General features: G+C 39.0%; 1 protein-coding gene across 1 annotated transcript; it reads left to right on the plus strand.

The window, feature by feature from the left end:
* Window positions 1-14,383, plus strand: LOC129188952 (phosphatidylinositol 3-kinase regulatory subunit gamma-like). Its single transcript, XM_054790119.1, has 12 exons — window positions 1-550; window positions 2,135-2,734; window positions 7,259-7,399; window positions 7,696-7,801; window positions 8,120-8,218; window positions 9,708-9,888; window positions 10,349-10,468; window positions 10,577-10,719; window positions 10,926-11,126; window positions 11,285-11,353; window positions 12,617-12,778; window positions 12,855-14,383. The coding sequence occupies exons 2-12, from the start codon at window positions 2,506-2,508 to the stop codon at window positions 13,042-13,044; spliced, it is 1,641 nt and encodes a 546-aa protein (XP_054646094.1). The 5' UTR covers window positions 1-550; window positions 2,135-2,505; the 3' UTR covers window positions 13,045-14,383.

The following is a 14,383-nucleotide window of genomic DNA, read 5'->3' on the forward strand; positions in this document are numbered from 1 at the left end:
TATGCTCCTCAACTGTGAAAAAGAGTTCCGGAGCGAAGACAGCAGTGCTGCGTGTGCCTTTACCTTTCTCTCTCTTACAAAATACCATCGTTTATGTAGTTGTTTTAAACCTTTTTTTTCATTCTGATGGACAGTTTCAGCATTTTAACTGCAACCCCAGAAAAGTTTGGTTTTCCTTATTTACAGGGATGTCAAAAAATTAACATAAGTGGGAAAAGTCCTGGAATATGCTTCATTTTAAGGGGGACACTGACTGCCTTGGAGAGGAGAGGAGAAGAAATACTCAGGGGGACTGACATCCTGGGAAGAAGTTTCTTTCGGACGGGATATACAAACACAAAGTGGAGAGGATTTTCAAAGATGGAGGACACAGTAGAAGAGGCGGTACAGGATAGGAGGAGCGGAAAGACATAAGATGGCGTGAGGACCAAAGCCGGTGGTTGGTTTGATCTGAGCCACGTGTGCGTTCAGCCACGTCTCTTCACCGCTTCATGGATGTCGACGAAACGTTGGGTTCCTCTGATGGCCGGTCTCTTCAGTCTCAGACCAGGTAAGTGAGTGCTGTCCCGTACCGCAGGCATTCCCAATAACAGATTCATTTATCTGGCAGTTCGGATATTACCAAAAAAGTTGCCATTGCAAAGTTCTAGGCATGTTTAGGCAAAGGCAGCATGATGGCTTCGTGCAAATATGGCGAACGTCAACCGTCCCATCTGCAGAAATCATTCCATCGTCATTCGACTTTATCTGTTGGACATTAACTTGGTGATTTGAGTTGCTCATGTCCTTACAAACTCATGGTAGTCAATGCTTCAGCCTTTCATTCTTATTTTACCATATTTATTGTTCCGTAGAGCTTTTCCTGTATTTCACCAATTCATCAAGTGAGCAAACGATTGGTTTGGATTACATCATCATCAAAATCCACCAATTTGTGAAACTAATCTTTGACTTGCTTCACAGAAATTCAAATTGTTAGTTGATCGCAAAAACAAGATTATCTAACGTTGCTGTGTGACCCAAATGATTTTGAATAAGAAATGTTATTCTAAAACTGCGTCGTCCGCATAACATTTGAAAAATTTCTTTCCTTACCCAACGTATTGACCAATGATTGTCATGTGTTGGCAAATTTGGATTCAACCGTATACTTCTTTATGAAAATGGATTACGTCACAAGTAATCTGTTTGGTATTAGATATAAAGCATGAGTAAAGTAAGTAAATCTGAGTTTAGCAATAAATGTAACGGTAAAATCAGTCTGTGCTGATATAACTGCAGAATCTGAAAGTCTTAAATCAGTGACCTGGATAAAGGTTTGTACGCTTATGTGTTGTATGCCCTTAGTATTTTTTCAGTTGGAATCGACAAAGTCAGAGATTGATTTTGTTTTTGACCTTAGATGAGCTTAACTGGCATCAACTTTATTCATATTCCAAATATAACCCATAAATATAAATTGTTTTCTTGCGTAGACGTCAACTGTAAACCCACTTCACCTCACATCTCCTTGGCAGTGCGTCATAAATTGCTGACTAATTCCAGAAGCTTGGGAGTAGATTTAGCGGCATTCCCCTGAATTCTGCGGCTTATGGAATTCTTCGGAAAAAAACAAAGCTAATATATGAAATGGCCCGCTACATTCTGGCTATGCTGTGGCATTGGGGAATTAAAAAGACATTTCATATACTATTTATTATCTTACTAATTGGTGCGAGCCTAGGTGTCTTTGACTAAGGCATCAGATGACTATGATTGCGGGACATTAGATAATCACTGGGATTTTTTTTTTTATGAACTAAATAATTTAAATACATAAATACATATATAAAATTTAAAGAAATATTTCAAGAAATAAATAAATGCATCATGAAAGTAAAATAATTATGTTTTCATTGTAAATAATTTGGATAAATCTTAAGAAACAAGTAGGGTTTTTTTTTCTTACCTTGCGACACTAGGAGGTGATATTATTATTATTTTATACAAAACCTAAATTGTGTCAAAAGAAGGGAAGGGTATGTGTATTTTGGCTTACATCAGGAATGCTTTATTTTCTCCTAAAAGCAAAAATGCAGCTGTCATGATAAGTGATTTTCTGTTTTCTCCGTTTCTCCCCCCCCCCCGTTTTCAGGTAGCGCATTGTTCAGTCTAAAGCAGGTTTGTGGCTCAGTAACTGATATAGAGGGGTAAATGAACCAAGCGCTGCCCGAACAAGACATGAAACTGAAAAAATGACTGTGAATGTCAACAGTACTAGAAAGAACAAGATCAACTGACAATGTCACCACTCATCGCTCAAGGACGTGGTTCAACCAGGGATTCAGACAGAAGAATGAGCCCTTCCTCCTGAACCCATGGCGTCCATGAAATCTGCACTGTCGCCCTCTCTATCACTGGCCATGAGTGTAACTGGAAGCTGATAGCATGTGATCAACGGCACTGGGAGAGACCCAGCATCCCGCTGTTACACCACCGTCAAACCTAGCCGTCTTTGTCAAGAAAATGGCCGATGCCGGTTTCCGACTTTGGAAAGAGGACGAGTTCCAGCAAGCAGATTTTCTGACGTCACAGTTAGCATCACTCCATCTCATGGATGAGAAGACCAACCAAATGGGGGATGAGCCTCCACCCCATTTTGTCTGTCCTCCAATGATGTCATCATCCAGCCAATCACAACAGGAGACTGACATATCTTCAGCTACATGCTCTAATCCGTCACCAGCAGATCAAGGTAGAAAGCAGATGCAGTTTATTGACATTATGCTCATCCATCTCTAAAGATATGACTTACGAGCTTCAACACACACAACAGTGCATTCTTATTTTGTGGTATGCAAGCAACAGATCTTCTGCTACCCAGACGTTGCATCAAACTGTAGATGTAATGTATAAACTTCTGCATGCATGATTTTGTGTTACTATTGTTCGCTTTGCTTCTGCCGTCTTTGGTTAGCTTGCTTCCTGATTGGTTATTATTTCATTCCGTGTGATAATCACAGGGTACGAGGCTGGGGCTTCTTATGTTGATCACACACAGCAGGTTTTCGATCAGAAATATTCAACATTTAGCATCTGTAGTGCACCTGCTATTTTCTTTGCCGACTTTGGTCGAAAGGGAGGGGGGGAATCAGGGTCAAAATCATCTGTATTCAGAATAATATTTATAACCATGCAATTGAATTCCTTCTTGTTAACAAAGCGAGATGGACTTCTGAAATGAAGACCAATTGAACTGTGGCAGATACACAATTGTTCATTTAATGTGTCCGACAAGTCTCACCACAATGGAATTGGCAAAAAAAAAAATTGACACTGTAATCACGCTATCATATAAGTTAGCAACTCGCAGAGCAGTTCCCTTTACAGGTGGTCCTCAGGTTACGAGCGAGTTCCGTTCCTACGACGCATTGAAATTCACGCTCCTACCTGAATTTAAAACACTTACGTCACTCACACTGTACACAGAACACTTGAAGGACATACAATACAGTGATAAAAACACTAAGAACTAAATGAAACAGTAAAAAAAAACCCACTATGCTGCTTAGTTATTTATCCCTGTACTTCTCATAGAAGATCCTTTAACATGCTCAAGGATGCTGTAGCGACCTGACAGTTACTCTAGTGTTAGAGTTTTGCCATTTCCGACATTCTGTGAAGTCGTGAACGTGACACGAGCGATTTGACCGACAGTAGCCTATTTTGTTTTTGCAATAAGATTGTTGATCGACTAGTGGTTTGCATTTTGGCCACACAGTTAGGAGAACGAGAAGATCTGGGTTCGACTCTCCGTTAGGCATCTCTGTGTGGAGTTTGCGTGTTTTCCCCGTGCGTGCGTGGGTTTTCTCCGGGTACTCCGGTTTCCTGTTACATTCCAAAAAACAGTTAGGTTAATTGGCAACCCTAAATTGTCCATAGGTATGAATGTGACAGTGAAGGGTTGTTTGTCTTTATGTGCCCTGCGATTGACTGAACCGTGACCACTATATCAAACAATACGCAATTTCCTATTTATTTGATCAACTACTCTGGCTTAAGTTGCATTATCAAGCACAGAGCCACTGAGCTCCGCCTCCCACATTCATACCATGCTGAAAGTGTGAGGGAAATGTGAAAAATGCTGCCAATTTCAGTGAAATTCACATTAAAAAAAGCCAATTAATTTTTTGTATCAAAAAATATATAGAATGTATCGAACTGAACCGTGAATTTTGTACATCGTTGCACCCCTAACATGTATTCTTCAGCCACCGTGCGCTGTAACTAGTTCTCGAGCGAGTCCGGTGTTCATAACCACAAAACATAATACAAAATGCCATACACCGAGTATCAAATGGATTTTCTAGAAGTCCAGGTACCTTGTGGCTCCGGTTTCCTCCCACATTCCAAAAATATGTTAGGTTAATTGACGACTCTACAACTGTCCATAGGTATGAATGTGAGTGTGAATGGTGCCCTGCGATTGGCTGGCGACCAGTCCAGGGTGTGCCCCGCCTCTCGCCCAAAGTCAGCTGGGATAGGCTCCAGTATACCCCCGTGACCCTAATTAGGATAAGCGGCGATCTAATAGCAATCTAATTTATCTTATTATGTATTGTGTAAAACTAAGACATGAATAACATCAAATTAAAAGCACAAAATGAATGCCGACCCACCATCCACCAGGTCAAGCATCGCTGTTTGACGTGTGTGGTAAAAGGCAGTGTGCTAGCTTGAGTTAACTTGAGACAAATGTGCACATTAGCACTCAATAAGTCATCAAAACTTAGCTTTATGCGTTCCCACATAGTATCAGCATTTGACACCAAATATGAGATGAAAGAAAAATGGTAAAAATACAGTAGTAGTCTATCTGTGCGGCATGAGATAAAGTTAGCACACGCACAATGGACATGCGTCAAGTGAGACGGATGTAACAGAGAGAATCCGGACACTTTTCAAAATAAAACATAAAAAAATGAAATAATGGAAATTATTTTTTCTTTCTGTGTGGCCCGGTACCAAATGACCCACAGCCCGGTACCGGGACACAGAACATTGTGTTCTGTGGCTATATAAACATGGAACTTACCAAAAGAAAACTTACACTGCTGTCTTTAATCAGAAAAAAAATAAAAGTTTGTGTCTACCTTTTTTCGTTCTATAGCACTCAGCAGTAGAACATAGGTTAATTTCTGGAAAATATCAGTTCCCGACTAGAAAAGGGAGAAAAAGGGTGTTTTGTGAAAAGATGCATTTCAACATAACTTTCACTTTGACACAAATATTTGTTGCGTTTGTGACAGCTCAAGTATCTAGACAACTATACCAACATAAACAACACAAAAAAGGTTGTTGTTGTTACATCAAAATAACAATTTACTTACAAATATAACACCCTGAACAATTTACAATTTTCACATTTGGAACAGAGCTATGTGAGTTGGAACTGACACACTTGGTGTGCATGTGCATGCGCGCATGCATTAAAATTTCAGTGCATAATTTTTTTTCATGCGGTACGCAATGTAAAAGCTGCCTTTAGGCTTCTCCTTCCTCTCGTGATGCACTTCTGCCAACTAGTGGCCGTTTTTAATGGCATTAATATTGCTCTCAAGCCTAATCCATTCGTGAGGAGTTGTGTCATCACCTCCCTTAGCCTCTCGTGCAAAAAAACATAAAAGACGTATAAATACATAGTTGGGATCGGACGTTCGGGTTTATAGAAACTTATGACTAAGTCTTTGGTATTGAATGAGTTAACTAGCACTGACTTTATCTTCTTGGGCATGGAATTCACCAGCACTGCACAGATTGTTACTGGAACACTCTTCCACTCCTCCATGATGACTTTGTGGCGCTGGAGGATCTTCCGGTTGACGTTGCCCCACACGTGCTCAATTAGGTTCGGTTGTTAGCTTCACCATCAGCTTCCTCAGCAAAGTAGTCACCATTTTGGAAGCGTGTTCGGGCTCATATTGAAAAACTTACATGTGGCCCAGTTGCCGAAAGGGAAGGGCAGGGCTCATGCTCCACAGTACATGTTGAAATTCATGTTTTCCTCAATGAACCACAGCTCCCCAGTGCTGGCAGCACTCACGCAGTCTCAGCCTATGATGCCATCACCACCATGCTTGGTACTCACTTGTATTGCCAGCTTTTTAGACATGGCTGTGTATTCAGTAATTTTCAGTGCATAGTAAAGCTACACTACTTTATAAGCAGTACACTGACTACTCTTGTTTGATTTCTATAATATTGTCCCTTGAGAAGATATATTGTCATAAAAATAGTTGCTGAAATGTCGGGGGTCTTAAATATGAGAGATACTGTACATGTACTCTCAGCAGCCCAGCTGCCAGAGTTGAATATGCAGTCTATTAACAGGAAGAACTAATTGTACGAATGCGTTCTATACAGTTTGGGATCCAACTAATTTTTAATTATTTTAATTTTAAAATAAGTATATACTATTTTTTAAAGGGCTAAATGTAGCATTCAGGTGGCACAATAAACGTGTTGACCAAAAATGTTCGTAGAGGCATCATCTGACCATGCAGATATTTTAACAGCTGGGATGATACGGTTTTTGAGGTTCAGTGGGTGTGTTCAAATAGATTCAACATTTAATACAGACATGATTTATGACCAAGGTGAAATTTCCTGTATGTAGGGCACGGGTTAATAAGTTTGGGCCTTTCTAATTTTAACACGTCATACACATTATTTCCACATGCAGCCACAATTTTATGCATCTCTTTGCATGCCACCGTCAAGTATCAAAGGGGTAAACTTTCATGTCATAGTCTGCACACATAGAAATCTCAATCTCAATACAAACAATTTGCACATAGATATGAGATACGTAGAAGTCTGAAGCCACGCCACTATGAAGCCATGCCATAATAAACAGCAGCGATTCAGCGTAACACGAAATCTCTATGTAGACAGCTGTTGTTTGTGAGGCAAGGCAAAGTGAGGCGAGGCAAGGCGAGGTCGAACTCGAAGCAACACACATTCTGGCCCAGTGTGCCAAAGCATTGAGGAGTGCCATTTCTGGTATTCTAGGCAGTCAGACAGTGTCACCTGTCAGCAGACTAGTCTGGGCAGTGTCTCCTACATGGTGCAGTACTCAGCAACATAACCATACACTCTCTAGAGTCCTTGTTCAGTAAGACAGCAGGGTGTGAACAACACACAAGTAGATTGTCACTTATAGACTGGTCGGAACGGACTGGATGGCTAACACTGGGCCGTTCTTCGTTTGATATTGCAGAGTCCGTGGAGCCTAGGATGAGCCGAAATGACAGCGAGGCTCAGCCTCCTACTTTGACATCTTTCCTGCAGGACCTTTCCACCACTGCCGCTGCTGATAATGATGTGTTTCAAGAGTTAGGAAACGTCCCCAAGGAAGACGGTACTTTCTTCAACTTGTTTAATTAAAGGGATTGTCGGTATGTGTCTTAAATAATGCATTCTCCTTCTTTATTGTTTCTCCCATCGAGTGCCTCGTCAAAATATTACAATCCAATAATGGAGGGATTAGATTATTATGTTACATTTGTTTTTTTCCCTGATGGTGTAATATAACAAAAAAAGTGCAGGCACTATTAGCAATAGGTCAACAAATGCCTTTCATTAAAAAATAATAATAATAAATCATATAATACAATACATTCTATCGTCTTGTTATCTTTACTTCTCTGCCGGCAGAGATCCAACGCAAGAACATCATCACTACCGCAATGGCAGCATGTGATTCCTGCTCTGAGCAAAACCAGCTGGTTGATGCAGAGTGGTACTGGGGCAACATCTCAAGGTGCACCAGCTCTCTTCTCCTCTAAAAGCCACAAATAATTCTCCAAAGTGGACACTTTGGAGAATTGATCAAATGAATACTTTACATTAAGCAACTGTAACATACTGCAATCTAGAGATTAAACGGGAAGTCGACAATTAACAAAATGCATTACATTATTTGAATGTGTTCAATATTTTCTAAAAGTGTGTTCATTTACTAACACGTATTCCGTAATTTATTTCTCTAAATCAAGGATGCAGTTGTCAAACTTTTATTTTGGAATTGTTTTCTTCTCGCTGCTAAATTAATGAAAAATTCATTGCTGTATTTGACCAGAGACGAAGTGAACAGGATGATGAGGAACACACCTGATGGCACATTCTTAGTCCGAGATGCTTCTACCAAGGTCAAGGGAGAATACACCTTAACACTGAGGTAAATCATTTTATTCCTTTGTGTGCTGTCATGTGTCTAGTTCTGTGGGGATACTGATTTTTTGTTGTTGTTTTGTTTTGTGAGGCTCACTAGTACTAACAATAAACAATACTGCAATATAGTATAAACCTACAATAGAGGTACAGGTTTAAAAAGGGAATGGAGTCAGGTTTGCATGGAAATAATGGGCAAGAAATTATTTGGGAGAAAATGCATTCATTCTGCACAAAAAAAAAACCCAACCAAAAAAAATAATAAAAAATAGCAATTTAGAGACATAAGTGGGGCCCTATGATTTCCGCGTTAACAGAACCGCAGACGGAACTGGCCAATAGAAACGGAATCTACTGTTAAATAATCTCGTGAATATTGACATAATGTGAATGAAATGTTGTCATCGTGAGAAGAAGGAACGTTTGTGTGAGGAAGGATTTCCCCGGCGGGCCGCTCCAAACTAAACATGTTGAAACGCCGACCTGAAACACTGGCAAAATTTGGCGAAACTCCTCTCTTATGGAACGTGCATGGAAGCTACCAGAGTTAGCTTAGTTTGGCGGCGCATGCTAGTGCGGTGTGTGTGTATGCGACTCAGCTGTGTTTTACAGCTTGTTAATGGAAATGAGCATTTCACGATGCCCGCTGTTGTCGTGCAAGTTCTGAGTGAAATAAGGACAAAAGACTTGTTTATTCTTGCACCTAGCTCGTCTGAACAGTCAACGGACATTCTCAACACACACACAACACACTTCCCGTCTTCAAAATAAGAGCAAAATAAGAATGTGTAAACAAAATAAGGGTGTCATAAAAAATATCATACATAAATGACGTAATTGGAATTGCATTTAATTAACGGGCATTTTATTTTCACACTTCTATGCTGGTGAAATAAGTGTAAAAGGTAAAAACAATTGATAAAAAAAATTAAAAAGAAAAAAACTACTTGGAATTTTTTTTTTTACTGATTTCATAGGGCTCTAAACAAACAATTTTATTTCTAAATGATGGATTCTTTTTTTTTAACTTTACTTAATCTGCATCACAAATGTACAAATGCTGCCATGTCATTGCCACTTGATAGATTACTTTCAGTCTTTCTATTAAGAAAACCCCCCCATCAACTCCCACGAAGAACAACCAGAAGACCATTAGAAGTTTCTTTAAAACACAACAAGACAATAAGGAGTGTAAAATGATGATAAAAGTGTGATTTCTTTACAATCTAAGTCTGTGTACATGTGCAAAAAAATCATCCCAGGGAAACGCAATCTCAAGTCCAAGCAAGAAAACCGTCATTCACATTTTTTGCAGAATAGTGCACCCCCGCTTCACTTGCATGGTTTAATCATTCAATTCATTTTCCTTGTACAAGGAAAAGGTTTGTTACTGTACAATGCAAAATATGATGGAATTTTAAGTGTTTTTTTTTTATTATTATGTGTTCTAAATATTTGTACAACTGTTTAAAATCAGATGTGCTTAAATCTTACAGGAAAGACGGCTCCAATAGACTGATAAAGATCTTCCATCATGGAGGGAAGTACGGCTTCTCTGAGCCATTGACTTTCCTTTCAGTCGTGGATCTTATTCAGTATTACCAGGACAAGTCACTCGCCCAGTACAACTCTAAACTGGATACCAGGCTGCTGTTTCCCATCTCGAAATATCTGCAGGTGAGTTTCTGGTTTGTATTGTGAAGAAATGGCTATTATTCAGGCAGAATACTGTATACATTAAACGTCAACGGAATCAACAACATTTTAAAGATATCACTCAAATATAAGATGTAGACAACATCTTGGCATTGAGTAAGTAGGAGTATCCTGAATAACTCCTACTTCACTTTTCTCAGAACCTGGACTGTTCAGGTTGTTTTGCTATTCTAGAGCTGTCCTATCTAGTCAGACTGGAGCTGTCCTATGTAGTCATTGCGCATGAACTGATGAAGCCTGCTCGGATAAGAGGCAAAACGTCTTCTTAGACAACCTGAACAGTCCAGTTGCGATCGATTCCGTGTCCTGAGAAATGGTAAGTAGGAGTTATTCAGGAATTCGATAAAGAATATTTGTTTCAATCAGATAATGTGCCGTATAAACATTCACCATTAGTCTTAGTCTTTATCTGTCTGTGCAGCAAGTGATGGAGGTTGACATTGATGCAGTCGGAGAACGGCTCAAGTTATTTCAGGACCATTATGAAGAGAAGAGCAAAGAGTATGACCGCCTCAACAAGGAGCTTAACCAAACATCACAGGTACAGCGCTATCCCCAACTTTGAGTTCTTTACGTCATCAAAATAGATGTTTTTCCAATTACAGAATGGCCAGTCTAATATAATTTTTTTTTTTTTATCCAAATGTAGGAATTGCAGACTAAACGGATGGCCATTGAGGCTTTCAGTGAAATCATTCGGATTTTTGAGGAGGAGTGTGAAACCCAAGAACGCTACAGCAAGGAATACATTGACATGTTCCTAAAATTAGACAACAATACGGAAACTGACAAGTATGGATCCAAACAACTTTTCTTTTGTTTCTTCTTTACTTTCACTTCTAGCAGGCTTTTTGCCATTAAGGAATTTTCTATCACAGACCAACTTCAAGTAGAAAATATGATTCAAGTGTCATAACATTTTTCCCCAAATGCAAACTTGCAGATAATGTTCATTAGTGGTGCAGATGACAAATAAATAACCATTCTTCTTTACCGAGGTCGACTCTCCTGCCTGATTCTCGGATTCAGAATAACTCTGATGAGCTGCAGTCAAGGGTGGAGGAGATACACAACAGCAAAATGATGTTGGAGGACGAATTAAGGAGCAAAGTGCTGGCCCACATGGAGGTTGACAGGAAAATAAACCACCTGAAGCCAGACCTTGTGCAGCTCAAGAAGATCAGGGATCAGTATTTGATGTGGGTCCATACTTCCACTTGGTTTCAAAACAGTTTTTTCTCCTTCAAATCTATGCACGTATACCTGGACTAGTCATGATAGCCAAATACGCCTCAGTATGTGCATAATTTATTGCAAGTCATCCATTTTGGCAAACTAATTGAGCTTTCTGTTACAGCTGGCTCTCACAGCAAGGAACCAGTCAGAGTCAGATTAATGACTGGCTCGGTGTACGAAATGAAGAGGAGTGAGTATCATTGTTTATCCTGATCTACTTATTTTTTTTATTCACAAAAACTGCTGCAAATTGACGTGGCCTAATGACACGGTTCAGTCATAATGCTATTGCTCTGTTGAATTTGAAAAGTATGAAATAAAATACATTTCTTTGCTGGACTATGCAAGCAATGCGCAATACAGGTGGTCCTCAGGTTACGCACCCATTCCGTTCTTAGACTATGATGTAAGTAGAGTTTTGGTGTAAGCCGCCTCTTGTAGCTAAATTTTCTCCTGTGTGACTTACACTGTACACAGAACACATGGACATGAAATACAGTAACAAAACACTAACTACAAGAATTACAGTAAATGGAACAGTAATAAAAAAATCCCAAACAAATTAAATTCTAGCCAAAACACGAGGAACCTTTCTATGTTAGTTTATAATAAGACCAGTACACTGCTTAATTATTACTGTTGCTTTCAGAGGATCAGCAACTTGGCAGGTATGTACTGTCATGTTTTTGATTTCCGTATGGGGTGCTGAATATGAAAATTCAGTCACACTTTTTTGGCAGATCTTTTGAATATTTCGATCACTATTGTCACAGCTAGTTTTCTTCATAATTGGAAATTAAATGGTGAAACTAAATATGAACTGTAAATGTTAATTACAAATATTAAATATAAATTGTAATTGTAAACATTAAATATAAATAGGTTGAATATAAATAAAAATGTTAAATCAAATGTTAAATCTAAAATATATATATATATATATATATATATGAAAATATGCAAATACAGTCGCCACCTGCAATATCGCGGTTCGATAACAGCTCCCTCACTATATCGCAGTTTATCAGAAATTAACTAATAAATGATTGCTGTTTAGTCAAAACCTATTGAAATACAAGTGATATGTAGTATTCTGGTCACTACGCGGCAGTAATGACACAAAACATTGAGACCTTACATTATATTACATTACCTTAACACTGCATGAAGTCATGAAGTCAGCCATGGCATGTCCGACAGGACTGAATGGAAAAAAGGTTCTCCTCCCATTGCGTGTGGAAGTGGTTAGCTCACTAGCTTGCTGGCTAGCAGCCGTGTCAAGTCCCTGCACCATAGGAGTTGCGCAATGTGTTGTAAACAAAGAATAATAGGAGTGTAAAGGTGACTATAGGGGTGTTATTTCATGTCAACGGGCTCTAATAATGTTAAAAAACGTATTTAGATAGTCCAACATTCCATGTTCTAACTATGAAAATATTCCACTTTTTGTTAGCCCATACACCCTGGCAGATGGTACCCACCACGAGGAGAGGACCTGGTATGCTGGAGGCATGACGCGGAAGGAGGCAGAGGAGCTGCTTAGGGGGAGGAGGGATGGCACTTTCCTTATCAGAGATAGCCAAAGTCAGAGAGGATCCTTTGCCTGCTCGGTCGTGTGAGTACCTTCACATTTTACTTCTTTGGGTAGTGGTATTCACGATGGAAATAAAGACAGGTGTCCTCCTGCACAGTGTGGACGGGCACGTGAAGCACTGTGTGATCAACAGGACATCTACAGGCTATGGCTTTGCTGAGCCCTATAACCTGTACTCATCCCTCAGAGAGCTGGTCCTCCACTATCAGCACACATCCCTGATCCAACACAACCAGCAGCTGAATGTAACCCTGGCCTGGCCTGCTCTCAGCCAGCAGCCCAGCTGAGAAACCACCAGCACGCCACACTGATAGCACTTTCTCAACGCTTCACTATATGAGCACTCAGAAGATGAAAAAAAAACAGAGGGACACTGTTAACCAGCTCAAACTGAACAAAATATTACTGTTTTTAAAATTTTAGCGGTTATTTTTATATTTATATCCAACTGTCCAACAAAAGCATGATGTCACATCAAAATATCAGAAATACCGTCCTTTCCAAGGCAGTTTTAAGGATAATTACAACTGGCATGTTTTTCTTGTTGGGCAACAGTTACACAAAATTAGCAGATGTGGTTCTACATTAAAAAGCTTTTCTAGCAATGACAAGTTTGAAACCTCACGTGCTGTGACAGTATGATGGAGTCAGTCAGTGTTGCCATGATGCGATTTTCACTGGACCCGTGCTGCTGGTGGACCCAAAACCGTACAATCAATCAATCAATCAATCGGTGCAACTGTAATTATTATTCATTCTCATTTTTTTACTAATATAGTGTTCATGTAGCTTACTTTACTACGAACTCTCAAAAATTCAACAAGAGAATAAGCCAATTTTCACACAAGTGTAACTTTTTTCAGCTAAATCGCAGCTCTGCTAAATTATTTTTGGAATTGTCATGTTTTCATGGTTGGAAAGGACAGTCAAACCTCGGTTTTCGAATGCCCCAGTTTTCGCCATAATTTTGCCTTTGTTTGTGTACACTCTCAGTTTTCGTACAGTATTGTGCGTAACAAACTAGTCCGGTTAACCTGTGCTGTACTGTATGTTTGTATTTTTTGTTGACATCTTTGGGCGTCTGGAACAGATGAATTTTAATTTGAATTATTTCCGATGGGAAAACTTGCTTGGTTTCGTACATTTCTGTTTTCGTCTGACCTAGGGGTGTCCAAACTTTTTCCACCGAGGGCCACATACAGAAATTGAAAGGATGCAAGGGCCACTTTGATATTTTATAAAAGATACGCTAAGAATTTATGTATTTCAAGAAATTTGTGATATAGGTGAAAAAGCGTATTAGTATAAACTTCAGTCTTTGCTTTTTTTTTTGCTGTTGTTTTTTTTTATTTCAACTTTCTTCTTAAATAATCTTTGTAAATTTTATTTTTGTAATATTATGACTTTATTCCAATAATATTTTGATTTTATTTCCATAATGTAACGTAACTTTTTCCCAACATAGATTTTCCAAAAATTATAACTTCCTTTTGTTTTGTTTGTTTCTCATATTACGTAACACACACACACACACACACACACACAACACATATATGCATATATATATATATATACTGTAAATATATATGCATATATATATATGCATATATATATATATATATAATA

This window comes from Dunckerocampus dactyliophorus, chromosome 10 (genome assembly GCF_027744805.1).
Source record: "Dunckerocampus dactyliophorus isolate RoL2022-P2 chromosome 10, RoL_Ddac_1.1, whole genome shotgun sequence".
NCBI classification, from domain to species: Eukaryota; Metazoa; Chordata; class Actinopteri; order Syngnathiformes; family Syngnathidae; genus Dunckerocampus; species Dunckerocampus dactyliophorus.

Bases quoted from the DNA above. Each gene is read 5' to 3' on its own strand.
- LOC129188952 (XM_054790119.1), top strand. From the start codon at position 2,506: ATGGCCGATGCCGGTTTCCGACTTTGGAAAGAGGACGAGTTCCAGCAA. The intron at 2,735-7,258 runs GTAGAAAGCAGA...TTGATATTGCAG, and splicing joins TCCGTCACCAGCAGATCAAG to AGTCCGTGGAGCCTAGGATG. The intron at 12,779-12,854 runs GTGAGTACCTTC...CCTCCTGCACAG, and splicing joins TCCTTTGCCTGCTCGGTCGT to TGTGGACGGGCACGTGAAGC.